The sequence below is a fragment of the Cupressus sempervirens genome, chromosome 3 (assembly GCF_028749045.1).
Source record: "Cupressus sempervirens isolate cs-2001-9-10 chromosome 3, ASM2874904v1, whole genome shotgun sequence".
Classification (NCBI taxonomy): domain Eukaryota; kingdom Viridiplantae; phylum Streptophyta; class Pinopsida; order Cupressales; family Cupressaceae; genus Cupressus; species Cupressus sempervirens.
This window is the reverse complement of record NC_143120.1, coordinates 439,947,122-439,966,455: the sequence shown is the minus strand read 5'-3', so window position 1 is coordinate 439,966,455 and position 19,334 is coordinate 439,947,122. Positions and strand designations below refer to the sequence as shown.

General features: G+C 34.7%; 1 protein-coding gene across 1 annotated transcript in view; it reads right to left on the bottom strand.

Moving 5' to 3' along the window:
• LOC149566948 (signal peptide peptidase-like 2) overlaps positions 1-18,501 on the bottom strand; it is a 67,792-nt gene extending 49,291 nt beyond the window's left edge. The window contains exon 1 of the mRNA XM_089820164.1: positions 18,237-18,501. Coding sequence (XP_089676290.1) covers positions 18,237-18,362 — 126 coding nt within the window. The 5' untranslated portion in view covers positions 18,363-18,501. The remainder of the gene's footprint in view (positions 1-18,236) is intronic.
• Between the last annotated feature and the right edge of the window lie 833 nt (positions 18,502-19,334).

Genomic DNA, 19,334 nt, shown 5'->3' with positions numbered 1-19,334 from the left:
GCTGATTACAATGAGTCTTTCATTAAAACAGAACATGGATAATTTTACAGTATATGATAACTATTGCAGAATATAAGGCTGGGAGTTATATATTGGCTTCATTTTGTCTTACACTTGGAAAGGTGAATTGATGTATATGGTCTTCATATGATGCAGACATGATTCTATTTGGCTACTCACAGTAACGTATTTGATCACTTCTCTATGTTAGAAGCATTATTTGCAATTCAGGAAAGGCAACCTGTTTGGAAATACAATAGTTGCTATTATCATCTTACTTGAAGGGAATGAAAAGGGAGTTTCTCAAAGTTTATTCGATCATTTTGATAATTGTAAATGTTCAGAAGCAGATACAACCTCTGTCTGTGCTTTGTCCCTTTGCTGAAGATTGTGATTAGCATGACATCTCTTTGCTGTAGATATTGAAGACTCAAAATGGGATTCCATAAATACAAAATCTGAATTTGGTTGCAATAGACTTCCAAATTTCGAATTCCACAACCACCAGATTTATCAAAATTTCCTGCAGATTTTGTGGCTCTCTCATTCTATAAGATATTTGGCTATCCAACAGGGCTTGGAGCACTCCTAGTTGGAACTGATTCATCTCAAAAGCTACAAAAATCATACTTTGGTTGAGGAATTGTTGCTGCATCGATTGCAGATATTGACTTTGTAAGAAAAAGAGAAAGTTTAGAACAATGGTTTGAGGATGGCACATCATCATTTCGCAGCCTTTCGGCTCTTCAACACGAGTTTTATAGAGATGTCTGGAGACGTGGCTGAATTCATGAAAGTATGGTGAAGCCTTCTCCCATCAGCAATATCCGTATGGAGGACGTTCTTTATCCCGCATCTGGAGTCACTGTGTGAACATGATTTGCCGGAGGAGAGCCATTAAAACGTTAATCTTTATTAAACGTTGCCCATCCGCTTACTTCTAATACTCTCTTTTGTTTTATTGCAGGGCCGAGTGCGTGGGAAAATATCAGAACCTTCCTGCGGCAAGGATAATCATTCGAATATTGCTTTGCATTCCCGCGTCCATAAGCATATTGAACTTCTATCTCGAGGTCCGGAGATTTATGTGAGAATCAACAGGAAGGAAGGACAAAATATACGCGAGGAAGTCTGGATATATACGGGGGCGGAGAAGAAGAAATATGCGCATGTTCAATTGCATACTGTTGAAACATTACTGTGGAACAAAGTGATCGCGTGAGGGAGAGTTCAGAATGTTGTGGCATAATCCTAGCCTTGTCAGATTGCAGAATGGATATGTTTAATTTGTTGCAGGCACGTCAATAAAAAGGGAGAACGAATTTCGGCAGATATGTGATATTGTGGTTGAATATCGCAAAGTTTGGCTTGCAAATTATTGTTAAATGGAGGTTACAAGTATAAGTTGTCAGTTGTATTTTAATTAAAACCATGCCAAGTGCTTAACATTGGTGGTTATTTGTTATGAAGGGGTGTGATCTTTGGATGAGAAACCGACACCCCTTATGTGTTTATAAATATGTGTAAGGCAAGGACTGAAAACACATCATTATTCATTTCTTTTGCTTTAAAAAGGACAGCAGCCATCTATTCTCAGGCATACATTTTAAATTCTCTTTAAAGGAAGAGTTGTAGTTTTGAACTAAGCAAAGGAGATTATGATTTTTTAAGCACTAATTCAGGCATTGTATGGATCGAACTGTGCTGAATAGAGCATCAGGAGGTTGAGTGTCTTCAATACAGTCTGTCCTGCAATAAAATCAGTAAGGATTTTAATTGTTTTAGAGTTGGAACATATGTAATTCATCCTTTGTGGGGTTGTTGTCTATTTGTTTATGATTTACTGATTTGATAGGTACACTAAATTGTTTATTGCTAGTCAGATTTGACAAGTACAAATAAGTGCAGGATATAAGTTCTTTCTTATCATTTGTATCTATTGTGTCCGCATAATGGTTAAAGCATAATAGACTAATCTGAATACGCTAAAATATAACAATTTGTGGCATCCTAATTAGTGAATTTTTAGCAAAAGTTACATCATCAATGTCATAAAGTTGTATGTAAAAAATATATGTTTGACTCTATTACCCAATTAGAATTTGACACTGATCATAAATCTGCTTATAAACATTGAATCAAATGCTGGCATTTCTCTATCTTCTTTCTTTAAGGATTTCGATTTTATTTAATAACTCGTTTTAACCTTTTCTTTCAGCAACACACAAATCTTAATAAAGTAATCAAAGTTTGAAGATAAATAATCATTAACTGCAATCCAAAAAGTTTCCTCGATACTTGCTAGTTGAGGAGTTTGTTTTATTGTTGTAATCCACTATAAATCCTCTTGGATCCGAGTTTTGTTATCCAGGATTTACGTAAACAGGCCTTGGTCCAGCGGAACCAAAAGCGCAGAGAATTTGATTCAATCCTGTCAAGTTGGCCAAAATCAGTTAGATACCCAGCATTGAGCAGGCAAGGCTCGCAGATTTCTAACCAGCGATTTTGATAACCAACACGACTGAAGCTACAACCTTAACACTCCCTCTTAGCTAGAGAGGATTTATAGAACACATTATACTCTCAAGCATATAGAGAGATATCATCTCAATATGATATTCCCGGAATGGCATATTTAGGGATATAACATATATCCATCAAATCAGATGTAATTCAACCATAACACTCCCTCTTAGTGAGAGAGGATTTAAACAACACAACCATCTCACAAAATGGTGATCTGATTATGAACAATCTTATCAATCTCGCATCCTTGTGATATGAGCACTAGCATCAACACCAAGATGCCTATCAACAATTATATTATCTAACCTCTGGCACATTGTGGGACAACAACTGAATATCGTCAATCAGATAACAACATGATCTTAGTGACATCAACTTAATATAGTCTCCATTATGACAAGTATCATGACCTCCAACACACTCTGGAACATCAACTAAATGTAGTCTATCATGATATGTTTGTTATCATGATAATAGAGCAAGAACACAAGAACAACAAATGTAGTGAAGAACTAAGCATGATCATAAAGTATCAAATAGCTTGTAATATCAATATGTGGAGGAAATCAAACCTATACATATATGAATGTATATGTATACATATATATGTATATATGTATATACATATGTATATGTATGTGTAAACTTGTTCAATATTATCAATTTTATCAGATCCAACCGAAGCTATTACTTTAACACTCCCTCTTAGCGAGGGAGAATATGATCAACTTCTTAATCTCATATTCGAGTTTGCATCAAAAACACTTTTACACAATTATATCCCTTTATGAATATATATACTATCCGATTTCTAGCACATTCTGGGACACAAACATAGTCGATCAGATAGCCAGTCTCGATCTCAAGATTTCCAGCTGAATCTAGGACTATCATGATTTACTTATTGCCATGCCTTTCGACAAAGTCCAAGACAGCAAGTCTAATATAGTCTATCATGACAATGGATCAAGAATACAACACAACAACCATAGTATCATGATTTCTAGCTCATTCTGGGACAACAATTTAATGTAGTCGATCATTATACATTTTGTTAACATGACTACTAGCACATTCCAGGACAACTGAATGAAGTCTGTCATGGTAACATGGTCATACTATTGTTACGAATGTCACATTACAATAGCGGCCTCACACATATCAAATGAAAGATCCTCACCTTTCATGACATAAATGACAATAGCATCATGTAGTAACTCACATGATATCCACCATGAACCAAGTCAGAGGGTGGACCCACCATAGCTGCTCTTAGAGGGTAGAACAAGGGTTTTCACCTCAAACTTCTCTATCAAGGAATTTCACTTAAAACTTTTCTTTTGTAGAGAAATCATTAACAAGGAATTGCACCTTGTAATTCTCCCTCTAAACAAAGATTATGGTAAGTCAGGTCCTCTAGTTACTCCCTTAGAGGCTCTCTTTGCCAAAGCATGCCTGTCAAACTCCCTCTGAATTTGACAAATCACTACTTCCAACTTTCGGGTGACAAATCACTACTTCCTCGTGATGTATACAGAGGTAGGCCCATCAAAATCATGTAGTGTTGTACTTGTATTTTTAGACGCCCTCTAAATATCAATCTTTTGAACTCTTACATTGCCTTTGAAGAAGTGTTAGACTCCCTCTTAATGAAAGAATACTCATAATCTCAATTATCAAGAATATTTGCTTCTAGATGACTAATGAATTCTAGATCACAACTTCTTTGAAGCTACTATCATAAGATTGAGTCTCCACAAAATTTGATAAAGTACCAACCTTCTTTTCCTACAAGAACATCTTCAGACATAAAGACAAAGATCAAGGCAAATAACTCTTGTAATACATGTAGAATTACAAATAGGAGAGAGACTACAATGAGTAGATAAATGTAAAAGATAAGATTATTTATCTGCACATGAGGGTCCATAGGCATTTGATGATGGAACATCCCCTTTCAAAGAATGGTTCAAGTGGGAATGAAACATTTGTTATTATTCATCCCCACAATGTAAATTCCCATTTATTCCATTGTTTATAGAGTTTTCAGGCTGTTACATCCCAAATTTTGACCTAACTTTAAATTTGTTCATAGTCGTTGGATTTAACAAGTTTTTCGTTCATAATCATGTGAAGTAGGTAGTTGTTTATATCCGTTGTATTAACTTTTAATGAAGATGGTCGTTAACCATTATTTGTTATATGATGTTTAGCAGTTGCTTGATTATGGAATTATGGCTAATAATTAAATTCTTTTAAATGTTTCTATGAAAATTATTATGGAATTTGTTATTACGGTGGAAGTGTTTCACGGGTGATTGCAGGAGAAGATGAAGGGGGGAAGCATTGCTAAACGGGATCAACGGAATGGGATACTAGCTTAGTCCAATTAATAGGATTGACAGGTATGACCTTAGACTTATTTGGTAAGGACCTAGCGACTTGAACCTCAGGATATATCTGTAGGACCCGCATGAGCTATTAAATAAATAATTTAAGAACATAAAATAATTTAATTAAAATATAATACGTACCTCTAAGGATTTTAAATGATCTTTCACCCTTTATTCTTTCTTTTTCTTTTAAAGACCGATTTAACACTCGGCATTTTTTATTGGCATTCAAAGAGCCAAGATATTCTTTATGTTACGAAAGCCAAGCAGTCACATTTTTCCTTTTTAATAGAAGTTGAGAGTGAGAGGCGGATATCTATTTAAGCACTTGACTACCTTTCTCAAGATCGGCTCCCTTTATCATTTCCGACTTCTTCATTATTTCCATCTTTCCTTTGCTCATATTTCCAGCTTCCACTTACCATTCGAATCTTTGCAAACTCCAACCAAAATCTCTGCAGATTATAGTGTTGCCATTCTTGTTACAAGCTGTCGTGTATTGTTCTTCCTTGCTGAAGTTGAGGTTGCATTTACATACTACAGTTACACCAAGTAATCAATTTGAAGAAGAGCTGATACACAAGCATCTAGCAAGACTCGAGCATTTCCAAAATTTATACCAGGTCATGTGGTTGATCATTCTCCAAATATTGCTATAATTCCTTTAACAACTATTAATGTAGTTCAATTTCCATAGCAGTAAACTGCAGATTATACTCATTCATACTTGAATAACCTTAGGAAGTTGTCACTATAAATAATAGCAAAGTATCCAAGACATGGAATCATGAACTATTGCCATTGGAAATCTAGTTCCAATGATTTTATTTCTACAAGTCTTAAAGAGTATAATCTCTCAAATCACAGAATGTGAAATGCTGGAAGCATCTAATTGTCATGAATTAACTAGAACAGAGCCGATTGCTCTGAGAATCTTAACAACTAGGACTCACTGGCTGTATAGTCATGGAAAGGTGAAGAGGTGAGATGAAATCTGCAAGAACACAGAAGTGGAATCAAATATGATTAGAAAAATTAAATAATCTTACTTAATAGCCCATGCTCGTCCTTATTAATGTTTCTTGTTGTCAAGTCGAGCGGTGGTGATCAAGTCATTGAACCCATCAAAAAAGTTTGGCCACAGTAGTCAAAAGGCATGTTTGCCATCTATTGATCACTTGATATCAATGGTGCCAGTTATGCAAACATGTTCGTCCATAACTGTACGGACATTCTAAACACCAGTATGCTCAGGTGGCTAGACTGAGTACCCTAAGCCCAATCCTAGGAGTATCCTAAGAGTATTCTAATTCAACAGATTGTGTGGGGATAAGTATGGTCTGAGGTTGGGAGGTTAAGCCTAAGTGAACGCTTCTCCTCTTACCGAAAGTCGAGGCTTGTACAACCAGCTAAATGACTCACAGGATGATACTTGCATGTTTTTTTTTATCTTCTTTCCATAATAAGCATTTACTTTACTTTATCTTCGCCACCAAATAGTGAAGAAGAACCAATTGGAAGAGGGTGCGTCCACACCAAAGGGAGTTTGGGTAGATGTCTCGCTACTCGAAGAAGAGGGGGAAAGTAGTGGTAAGCGTTGTCGGGAGAGGCGAGGGATTTCAGCGATGGACGATCGATCAACACCAACCTTTACTCATGAGGAAGCAGCGTGTTGGTTAAAGGAGTAACAATACCAAACGGTGGTGACTTCAGCAAATGCAAGAGGATACCCTGTTTCATTTTGTTTTGTTCTTTTTTGTATATGGGATGAGTGGTCTAGTCTTTTGCAGAGTGTTCATACTCTAAATTTTTGTGTAATGGCATAGTTATGGCCAAGAAATGGGTAGTTATGGCAGTAAGGTATTCGGCCATACCACTAATAATGGAACTATCTTTAATTATTCATATAATACCAATAATCTTACCTATCAAAAAAAATAATGCAACTCAATGAATAATAAATAAATAAAAGCTCATGCAATTCTTAACCTGATTAACTGCAGATGACGACCAACTGCCAAGCCACCCACTACACTGCCCAAAATAGCAACTACTAAAAATAGTAAATCCATTACTGAGACCCCCAAAACGCCCTGTCAACTCACGAGGATCGCTATGGTGAACTAATTTGGCCAACTGCAAGAACCTGCTAAAGATGGGGACATTACACTAGTTTTGCAGCCTTGCTCTTATACCATGTTGAGTAACATGGATTGTTTTTTGCAAATGTAATAACATCGCCATCATATTGATGTGTTCCAAATGCAGATTTGAATGTCATATAAATATGAGAGGAGACATGTCTCATGAAGTGACATGTCTCCATGGTTTAATCGTCATTCAATTAATAATAAGATATTAACAAAAATAATAATGTATAACAATATATATAATATAATATATAGATATATATATTATATACTATATTATGTATGTATGTATGTATAACATGAATAAGTATATATAAGAAATGATAATTTACCAATAGCAATAATGTATCTCAGATCGAATCAATCCGACTGAAGCTACAACCTTAACATAAACCATATATATATTTATAAACCACTTAGTGAAAAGAGCTAGTGCAAGTGATGCTTCTAGAGCAATTGAAATACTTGAATGGTCATTTAAGACTGCTCAAAAGATATTTTCTTCCACAAGGCTATCAACCATACAATAATGTGCACGAAATTGCTTGAAAAAATGACAGCAGTATCTTCATAGGCCCTTAAAACCCTCAAAACACATCAATAGCAGTAGTATCTTCATTTTCTGGAAAAAAAAATGACAGTATTTTCTTCACTTTCTTACCACTTTAATCTTGTAGATGTACGCTGAAACCTTTATGTAACACATGGCCCAAGCAATTCAATTCATACATCCCAAACACAATTTGACATCTTTTCATAGAGCCAAGATTCCTCCAAGACATGCAAAAACTTATCCATGTGACCCAAGTGTTCATCTCAATCTTTGTTTCAAATAAAAAATAAGATCAAAACACCAGAACAAATTCTTGAGAGAAGTTTTATAACTAATATTCCAGAGAATTTGTAAAGTAAGAGTATTAACAAGGCCAAATAACAACATCAAAAAAATCAAAGTTTCCTACATAAGCTTTAAAGTTGTTTTATGCACATCTTTCATGAGGATCTATCAATACCCACAATGTAAGATCTACCATGGCGCAGCAAACTGCTCCTTGCAGCTCCTCCAGTACCTTGCTGATGATAGGAATAGAAAACTTGTAATTCAGTATAACTACGTTGTAGGCACATCCTCCAAGGATACATAGCAGAAGGGGGTGAATAAGTAATTTTATTTAGGCTAGTTACTGGTCACTTTTTCAATCCAATTATTTTGCTCATATAGATTGCAAAAAAGGATGATATTGGGAGTCTAACTACATGGAAATAAATATAAACCCTGGATCACATTCAGAGGTAGATCCTTCAAGACTGCTCTTGTGAATTTGCTTCCATCTAATGTACAAGAAGAGGATCCTTTCATAATGGAGGAAACAAAGGAAATGACAAGAATATTTTATAAATTTTATTTTTTACTTTCAGCTTGTCATGGTTCACTGGATACCTTTCTATAAGCATTTAGGAAATGGTAAGAAAGGTGGTTTTTTCCTATTTTTTCTTTCTTACCTATGCTCAGCCTGATCCACCCAAAATAAAAGCTCATCCTCATGGATCCACTTAACTTAAGAAAACTAATGAAGACAAGGAGTCCAAGATATCTGTTACACTTAACTAGGAGGACTTATAGAACACATTATGCTCTCAAGAATATGAAGAGATATCATCTCAGTATGATATTCAATTCACTATAAGGCTAGATTTCTCACCTTTCATAACACACAATAGAAGCAATTTCCATAACTTTAGAACACCACCTTAAGTGTGGTCTATAGTAGTAACTATGTCATGGTGTCCGGCAAGATCCAACCCAAAGAACCATAACAAATCAGTTATCATGATGTCTGGCAAATCCAGCCCAAAGAACCATGATAACAGGTCAACCATTTATAAAATCGCCACCTTACAATGCTTACCTTTTGTCTATTCATTATCATGAATCCCAGCACTCTAGGACAACAACTTAATGAAGTTTGTCATGATAACAAGACTACCATTTATAAGATTGTCACCTTATAATGGTTACCTTTGATTTATATATGTCAATGAAAGATCATCACCTTTCATTACATATCATATGTGAAATAGTAACCACCATGAACTAAGTCATAGGGTGGTGCAAAGGCTTTCACCTCAATTCTCACTCATAAAGAAAAATGCATTACAAGGAATTTCACTTAGAACTTACCCTCATAGAAAAGATATCATTCACAAGGATTGCACCTCAAAAATTTTCCCTCTAAACAATGATCCTGGGAAGTTAGGTCCAATAGTTACTCCCTTAAAAAATCTCTTCCCCGAAGGATTCTTGTCAGACTCACTCGGAATCTGATATCAATTTTCTGATTTTCTAGTGATAAGTCATCACTACCTCATGATATGCATAGGAGTAGGCCCATCAACATCATGCAATCACACACATGCATTTCTAGGTCCTCCCTCTGAGTATTAATCTTCTAAGCTCCTACGTTGCTTTAGAAGTATCATCCTCCCTCTTAATGTAGAAGGATCTCATAATCTCAATCATCAAAGATATTTTCTTCAAGAGCCTCACTTTATCCATCTTGATCATCAAGGTCTTTGGAGCTACTATCATTAGATTGAGTCTGCACAATATTTGGTAGCATTTGTAAAGTACCAACTTTCTTTTCTTGTAAGAACATCTTCAAAAACATAAACGAAAAAATCAAGGCAAATAACCCTTATAGTATGTAAAGAATTACAAATAAGAGAGAGATAAATGTAAAAAATAGGAATACTTATCTACACATGAAGATTCAAAAATTGTCTTCTTAGATTATTTGAGAATGGAACATCTCCCCTCTAAAAAAGGTTCAAGTGGGAATGGAGCATTGACTATTATTCCCCCTACAATGTAAAATTTCCACTCATTCTATATTGTTGAACAATTTTGCATTATATCAAATATGGATTCCTTTGACACCATCTCTCGTGTCGATTTCCCCAAATCTAAGATCTACCCCTTCTGCCAGTAAAGAGCTGATGCAAATATCGGATCTAAATCAACCCATATATGTGCTCTCATGTTATGTGTGGCCCAATGATTTCTTTCCAACCAAGACACTCTTCAATTGTCGGGTTGTCTATTCGAGATGATTTTAGACAATGCTTGATCCACTTATCCAATCTGATTTGTGTTGCCATTTCTATTCAAAATGAGCTAAAGACCTTGATCAAGTAGTTAGAATTTCCACTCATTTCATTCTATGGAGTCCGAAAACTTCTACCAATTTGCTTTAGGAGTAAGCTTGTAATCTATTTGTGATCTCAATGTATACGTACCCTATTGACAAAGCATTGTTTAACTAAATCACATATTTCCTATCTCAGCTACCACTATCATGACCCCTCTCCTTAGTAAATTTTCTCTCAAAAAGGTGGTAGTTAAAATGAATATCTTATTTTAACAGTAAATGTACATTCTTATTCATTGAATTTACATTCCCATTTCATACTTCCTTCCTTATCACTAAAATTATGCTATCAACACTAGAGAATCCATCTCAACATTGCTTACTCTCTGTCAATCAATAAGACGGAGATCACTAAAGGTTAAGTGAATAACATCCTCAGTCTACTCCCTCTCTTTCAAGGTTTCCTCTAATGAAATGTAATGCTCCCTCTGAATCTCAATCTCGCTCTTCCTGCAATAACATTCTCGAAAGAAAAGATCAAGGCACATAGCTCTTATAATATAAACAAGAATGTTAGTAGTTTAACTCATGTGTGTTGCTAACAACAAAAATTTATTATAATGATTCTTATAATTGTCAATTGCATAAGTTCATATATGGTTACTAATATCTTACATTCGCACGACAGCCATTTATACGAGGATCTCGCTTCCTACACTAACACAATGAGGTGCCATTTATTACTTATCTAGCCATCCATATGGAGAGAACCTCAAACTCTACACCGCCACATAGCCATTCATATAGGGATGAGTGTTATCCCTACACTACCACTTTGGAAGTTATCGTTAATCAATTAGATCTACAAGAATGTATACTGCTATCTTACTACACATCTATTAGTCACTTATGATTAATAATGTTAGATTACCAAATATATTAACTTTGATTTACATTTACCATTATTAAAAAAATATCATTCTCCTAGATTCTCATGTATATGTTTTCATGTTTATTTATGTACCGACCACACCTTAATAATGCAAATATCTTAAGGTGTATATTTCATAATAATACCAAAAGAACATTATTAATACTCCACCATTATTACTTACTACCTTCCCACTTGTATGCAAGGTCTACCTTGTCTAATCATCCTTCACCATGGGATTAACAGTCATCCACATGCAGGCTAAGTCATATATGATTGTCATTGGCAGATTGTATTTCAAAGTCATCCTTGGTATAAAGAATAACTTGTATTTTCTTCTTCTCTTTACTACTTTTCCTACCAAATCATAGTTTTCACATGGTTCAGTGTCTTAGAAATTACCCCGTCCAAGCTAATCTTGGATTTGTTTGCACTCATCTATTCTATATGTTGCCAATACCACGTCTTTACATTCACGTACAGTTCTTTTTAAAAATCCCTTTGTCAAAATTTGATTTTCTCCTTTATTGTGTATCTTGATGTATTTGTGTGGGTCTTGGTTTATACAAATCTCCTTCATGATGGCACGTAGGATTTTACCTTTCACTATGTGCCTTTCTTGTACGTGCTAGGCAATGCCACATAGGAATTCAGCTTTGCTCCTTGTTTCATTTGCCAATGGGATATCTCCTTTGTTGTCTGCAATATGTATTGTAAACATATTGTTTCCAATCTGTTGAATGATATTTCCCATTCCATACTGTCGAAGGATGGTTCCAATTATGGATGTCTCGCACGCTGGGTACCCTAAATTTTTATTTTTATTTTTTTTAAATGATTTTCAGACATCTTAAACTTTTACCAAATATAGCAATTGGGGTTTCAGATCCATTATACATGAGTACAAATAATGGTTTAAAATGACTTGATGCCCACATCTAGAATGAGTCGGGAATGGGGGTAATTTTTGATTCTCATCAGTTTCTACTTTGCTTGCATCTTTAATACGATTACTCCAATTCATTACTAAACTTCCATATTCTTTAGATGTGATAACCATAGATCCTTAGTGCCTTTGAACTATTGTATTTGGTTGCAAGTGCTCACCAGGATTATTAGACACTAACTTCTCTTCCGTCATTAATACCCTCTTTTAGTTGTTAATACATGGAGATTTCAAGCCAATTACTTTGCATGTATGGGAGTTTGATGTGTCTGTTAGGGTAAGAAAAATTAATTCTATGAATGTCATACAGTCTTCAACACCAAAGTTACTTCTCTATATGTTGATGTCATAACTTGTGTTCGTAGAGCTCAACTATGGTGGTATACTATTCTGTGAATCCTGATTGCAATGTCTTATGTTGTTTTCACTTGATTTTATATTCGCTACCTGCTCTGATACCATGTTATTTTAGGATTGTTTCTGTAAATGTAGAATCATAGCCATTGTTATTGATGATCTCCAAATGCAATTTGAAGGCTATTAAATATGTGAAGAAGAGACACGTCTCTATGGTTAACCAACACTAGTTAAACATATTATTTATATTATTAATATAAATAACCATACATATAAACAATCTTAAGCATATATGTAATATTAATATGTTAACCATATATGTAATATATTATTATATAATAATATATAATATATAATATTATATAATAATGTATAATGTATAATATATATAATATAAATTATATTATTAGATATTTATCTTAAAGATGATTTACCATCAATAAGGTATCTCGTGTCAAAATCAATCCGACAAAAGCTACAACCTTAACAAAAACATCTGATAAGAAATCATTACAAAACATTCAACCTGATGTTGGATAACGGAACTGATCAGACCCAACAAGATGGCAGGGTCAAGGCTCTGATACTACAGAAATATCCCTAACTGGATATTTACTCGTTTTTCCCTTTAAAATATATTCAGAACTAAACATATGCAGATGTATTACGAACACAATTGAAACCAGTAGAAATTCCAACAGGTATTTACTCAACTTCTTCTTGAACATAATATTCAAAACCCAATCATAGGCAAATGCAATACGATACAACAATAAAACCAGAAGATTCTCCACAAGATAATAACCCGTTCTTTCCAAAATAATATTCAAGATTCAAGCATATAACAATGTGTTACAAACCAATAATATAAAAACCAGCAAACTCTTATAACTCCTTAAAATATGTTATTGCATTATATAACAGCAATACAATAACCAGCACTAACAAATCCAATCCTAAATACAGTTTAACAGTCAGATTGAAATACTAGAATAAGAACCTATAAGCGCATATGAAACACCTGAATTGATGTCTTCCTGGACAATGGGTTTGCGTCCATTATTTGTCGGCACAAGGGGCTACGTCCTCATACTAGCTAAAAGCTGAAGCTTTCTAAATAACTCTCACAAGAGAGAAAACTGAAACTGAATCATAAATCAAGCATCCCCAAATAAAAGAGTCTCTTCCTTTTTTATCCTCGCAACTATGACTCTTCAACTCCCCTCTTGGCTTTTCATATTATCTCTCCTTGTCCTTTTTTCCCACTTTGTAAAATTAAATTGACCTTTTAAATTTTGAGTCCATGCTCTCCAAGTCAATTTTAAGATTATATATAATATTTCTTCAATATTTCCAATGTCTTAAAAAGGGGACATTACAGAAATTCCATGCTGATATCACATTGACTAATTTCGTAATGGGCACTTGTGTATATGCTTCTTTTCACGCATTGGAGTAGTTGTGGTGGACATCATGTTGAGATATTCCATGACATCATGTTGACTGACCTGTAATGTGAGCTTGTATATATGTTTCTTTCCACACATGGGAGTAACCATGGTGGACATCTTGTGAGTGATCCCATGATGTTATCACCTTGAGATATTTCGTGATAAAAATCTCTTCTACAAATGGGTGTAGCCATTGTGGGTGGTATGTTGAGAGATTCCATGACATGGATAGCTGGAAAGATACCTTCCTAACTAAGAGGGAGTGTCAAGATATATCTTTCTCCCAATTTAAAATATATAAATAATCTATTTTTTATTCAAGACATCAAAGGGTCCTTAGTTTGAAAGGACAAGGCATTGAAGAATTAAGAGCTGAGACAATGAAGGGTCGAGACAACGAAGTGCCTTCACCTTGTAACAGCAAGACAGTGAAGCGTCAAGGTAATGTTTTATATTCTTCAAGAAGGTATTCATTGATATAGATCAATATTCTTTGTTGAGTGATGATAACAAAGGGCTATTTCATTTATTGTCTATAGATAATAGGGATGATGATAATTGCTTCAATTTTGACCTAGTTTTGGGCAACATTGTAAATATGTTTATTGCTCTTTCATTAATAAAGTGATTCTTGTGTGATTGGCATTTTTCCCTTCAAGTTGGAGGGCTTTTCCAGAATAAATTGTTTTATCTTGACTTTGTTATTTTTTTGTTTGTTGTTTATCTTCTTTCTAATCATTAAAACCAACACATTCATTGCAAACATTCTCGTCCAAGCCATTGAGCAACTTGACCCTCAAAATGTTGTTCACTTAAAAACTGGCAATGCCTATAATTATAGGGTTGTCGGGATATTGGATGAGGAGCGCTTCAAACACATTTTTTGGACAGACTGTGCTGTCCACTCACTCAACCTAATGCAGCAAAATATTGGCAAGAAAATTGAATGGATCAAAAAAATGTATGAAGATGCCTAAGAGATCCAAATGTTCGTCATGAACCACCATATGACGCAAGCTATATTTAATCAATTCTCGAGATTGGAGCTCTTGTAGATAAATTATTTAAAACTTAAATATGTTTTAGAATTTAGTTTAGTAAATTGTCTATGTTTTTTATTTTAATGTATTATGTTTTGATTTTGTAACAAGGTGTTGAGACCCATTTTGCCTCCAGCGCTATTGTTTTGAGATGCCTTGTGAAGGTTAAAAAGGCATTGTCTAGAATGATAATCAATGTTAATTGAAGCTTATGGAGGCAATCCAATAGTATAAGGGAAGCTGTCATTAAGGCAATGATACTAGATTACTCTTGGTGGGATCACGTTGGGTACCTCTTGAGATTCACTGAACCTATATTGAGCATGACTCGATACACTGGCATGGATAGGCCTTGCTTGGGCAAGGTATGTGATGGCATATACTCCATAATTGAAAATACTAAAAAAAATCATAAATGAGAAAGAGCAAGATCCTAAAGAAGCATTCTTCAAGGAACTAAAAATAATCATGATCCAGAGATGGAACAAACATGATTACCACTTTGCATCTCCTTGTCTTTGTATTGATCCCCATGTTCTATAGACATTCGGTCCTCAAGCAAAGTATCACTAGAGTTGCCCTGTATAAAGATACTATAGTTGCTCACGAGTACAAGGAAACCATTCATAAACTCTATCCCAATCACATATAACCTACAGTGAGGGCTGAATTCATGAGTTTCACAAGCACCAATGATTATGGTCATGACGGTCTTGAAGACAAGAACAATGTTGGTGGTCATATACGGTGGTACTTCCATGGAGAAATGTAAGAGCACTTACTACCCATTGCCATCAAAATTTTACCACAAGTTATTAACTCTTAAGATTCCAATTTCTAAATTCTTGTTGATGAATATTGAATTCATAATTTTAATTATTTTTATTCAAAACTCTTGACTCTCTAATTTCAAAATTGAAAATCTCAATAGGTTGCTAGTTCATCATCATCTGAGAGGGAGCTAGAGCACATACTCCTTCATCCACTCAATAAAATGCAATAAATTACATTACAAGAAAGCAGAAGACTTGAACTGTGTGCATTCAAACTTGAGGCTCATTACACACAAAGACAATACCTACAAAAAATGGGAGGCAAAGCATTGGGATGTTGAACCAGACTATGTAGTGTTGGAAGATTCGACTGTTCGCCTTATGCATTTACAATTGATGACGATGCTCACGAACTACCTAGTGATACTGTGGCTGCTATTGAGGCCGACATTGCTAGTATCAATGCCAATTGCACTGCTTGTGCTTCTGTTTTGCCACAGTCGGATGATAATGATTTTTTACGATATTTGATCAGTAAAAGTTGATTGTTAATGTTGATATTACTATTATTGAACTGAACATTGATATGGTGGTGTATTCTGGCATTTTGTTATGTTGCTTTTATATTCGCATACTAGTGTGTGAACTTATTTGCGGCTGCATATATATACATAAATATATTAAAATAAAAAGCATTTATTTTTATACGAGCGAACCCAAAACGAATTTGAACCCATCCAAAGAAAAAATTGAACGATTTCTGAGCCCAAATCTAAAACAGAAACTTACCTTATGAGAGCAATGGAATCCAATGCCACTATTTTTCGGAGAAATGATGAGAAGTCACAGGGTACAAGTAGCAACATATGATTTTTTTATTATATTTTGTTATTTGCTTATTTTTATCCTATGTATAAAGTAATGTGTGAAAACTTAAAAGTCAAATGTCAGTTTCCTAGTTGTTATGAAGTTAGCAAAAAATAGAAATATGTTAGGAAATTAGTTTGGGTTAGAAAATTGCTATTTTTCGGTCATTTACACTTCACATGAAAAGTTGGATGATACTCCACATCCATAACTTTGGCATTCATAATGTCTATGTAATAATGTAATTTCCTTCTTCCAAGAGCATATTGGAAATACAACTCAGCAGTTTTATTTGCAGAGAATAATGTCATTATTTGAATTTGTTCTGACTGCCAAGATTTTCCTCTTATTGTAGAATTGAATCTATGTTCCCTGCTCATCCTTTTGCTTGTTTCCATATCAAAAATGGTGAGCGTAAAAGCACTTAATTTTCACAGTTATTTCCTTTGGTTTGATTTTTGTTTGTGTATGTTCTCTCTCTAAACTTTTTGTTGTAAATATTCAGAAACAGTATATAAATAGAAAATTATTCTTCAAATTTTTCGTCACGAGTCGCCTGATTTATTTATAATAAAACTGCTGTGGATGAAGAAACCTATGTATTAATAACTGATTCCCAAAATCAATGTATTAATAATTGATTCCCAAAATTAATCACATGCTAACCAAACATTATACCTTAATTCCTTAACACGGTGATGACACTATAAAGAAATTTCTATCCTGAAGAGTTATAGTAATAATCAATAAAACCATGCATACATAACTAGATAGAATCGACAGAAAAGATGTAACCTTGAACAAAAAGATTAAGTGCCGGTATAAATAGCCATCTGCAGGAATTAATGCCAATGCGAATGAAGATCAAAGCTAGATTGCAAAACTTAAATCAAGATCTACCACACATCTAAAACTAGAGAAACTCAAGGAATTTCAAGCGTTACTGTAAGTGAAGAAGAACAAAAACTTCAATTTTGCCAGGCTGGAAAAGGTTCAATTGTTGTGAAGCAATCTTAGGTCCCCTGTGGTCGAAAGCATTCCAATGAGTAAAAATGCATTGCCCAGAATTCAATTGTTGTTGAGCAATCTACTAGGTTACCAATGCTCGAAAGGCATCCCAATGGATAAAAATGCTTTCACCAATCTAATAGGTTGCCTATGGTCGATGGGCATTCCAATGGATAAAAATGCTTCCAGCAATCTACTAGGTTGACTATGCTCGAAGGGCATTCAATTGGACCAAAATGCTTTCTCAAGAAATATAAGTGGGAATTCCTATAGCATGGAAAGTTAATTTGGAAAGAGCCAGCGAGGTTTCCACAAGACAGACAAAATACAACACATGTTCAATGCGTATATGCGCCATACATGTACTACTTATGACTAAACACATTGGGACGCAGTTCATTTTCTCTATTTCAAAATTTTCAGGATAGTAATTTGTAAAATGAGTGCCGGAGTTAGGGTTTCCCACTTCAGTTTGTGATAACCCGAGGGCTTTCAACCTATAATTGTTGTGGCATCCATCATTGTACCCCAAATGATTTCATTCGTGTTATTAATGTGACTTAGCGGTTCTAATCGACTAAATGGGCGAAAGGATCGTTTATTAAATATAATTGAAGTGAATTTGTTTGATGCAAATATTCATACCAATTGAAATTTATTGTTGCAGCCGGAGGACATGGGACCCGTGTAGTCATCGTTGGCTATATCGTCGCATAAACATCCCTGAAAAAGAAGAAACACCAGTAGCAAGATCGAAAGGTCGAATCCCATTGCGCCCGACTGGATGTCCACAATTTTGTCACTTTTGCCCTGCAAAGTTCATTAGAAGGCCATTGCTCCAGATGATGCACTGTCGTGTCTAATCGGAACCAGACAGCAACGATTTGGGGGCTCTCCTTGTTTGACCAACCTCCCCTTTTCTATAATTATTTTATAATGAATATTTGCTCTTCAACTTAAGAAGGGATCTATTTGTGGTAGAATGCAAATTCATGTAAGGGGAAAGCAACTTCTTTTATTTATCTGTTAAATAAATTGAAAGTTAAGAATAATTAAATTACTTATAAATAATAAAAATAAAGTGATATTGTCTCTAATTTCTCTTCAATTGTTTTGTGTGCTTGTGATTGCTCTTATACTCTTTCTTTTATTTTGTGGATAAATTGTTATGATGGCTTATCTAATTTGATTTGCCAACACTAAGCCCCTCCTTTGTCCTTCCCAAGTCCAATGGTTGTGTGTTAACTTTTTCTCCTCTTTGCATCCCATTTGGTGTTTGCCCTGAGTTCATCTCCCCTCTCCTTGAATTGTGCACCAATTCCCTTCCTCCCCAAACAACTTTTACTTAGTGATTGGTATTCTAATTTGGCAGTGCACCTTTCACATGTCTTCATTAATCTTTTGTCTTTCAACTTCCTCAAGTGTGGGTTGAGCTTTGCCCCTACCCCATGTTTCATTCCCCTTGTTGACTTCTTTACTGAAATTGAGAGCATTGTTTGTACTCTTCCTTCTAAGGTGGAAGTTCGAAAAGATTGTGTATTTTCTCTTAGGCGTGCAAAATCTTCTAGGCGCAATATTCTTAATATTGAATTTTTCGCCACATAAAGATCTCTTGAACAATGATGACTTAACCATCTCCAAAGTAGATAAAGGCAATGCCACAATCATTATGAATAGGCAAGACTATATATCCAAGATGAATGACCTTCCCATAGGTACCAGTAGTTGTCGAATTGTTGTGTG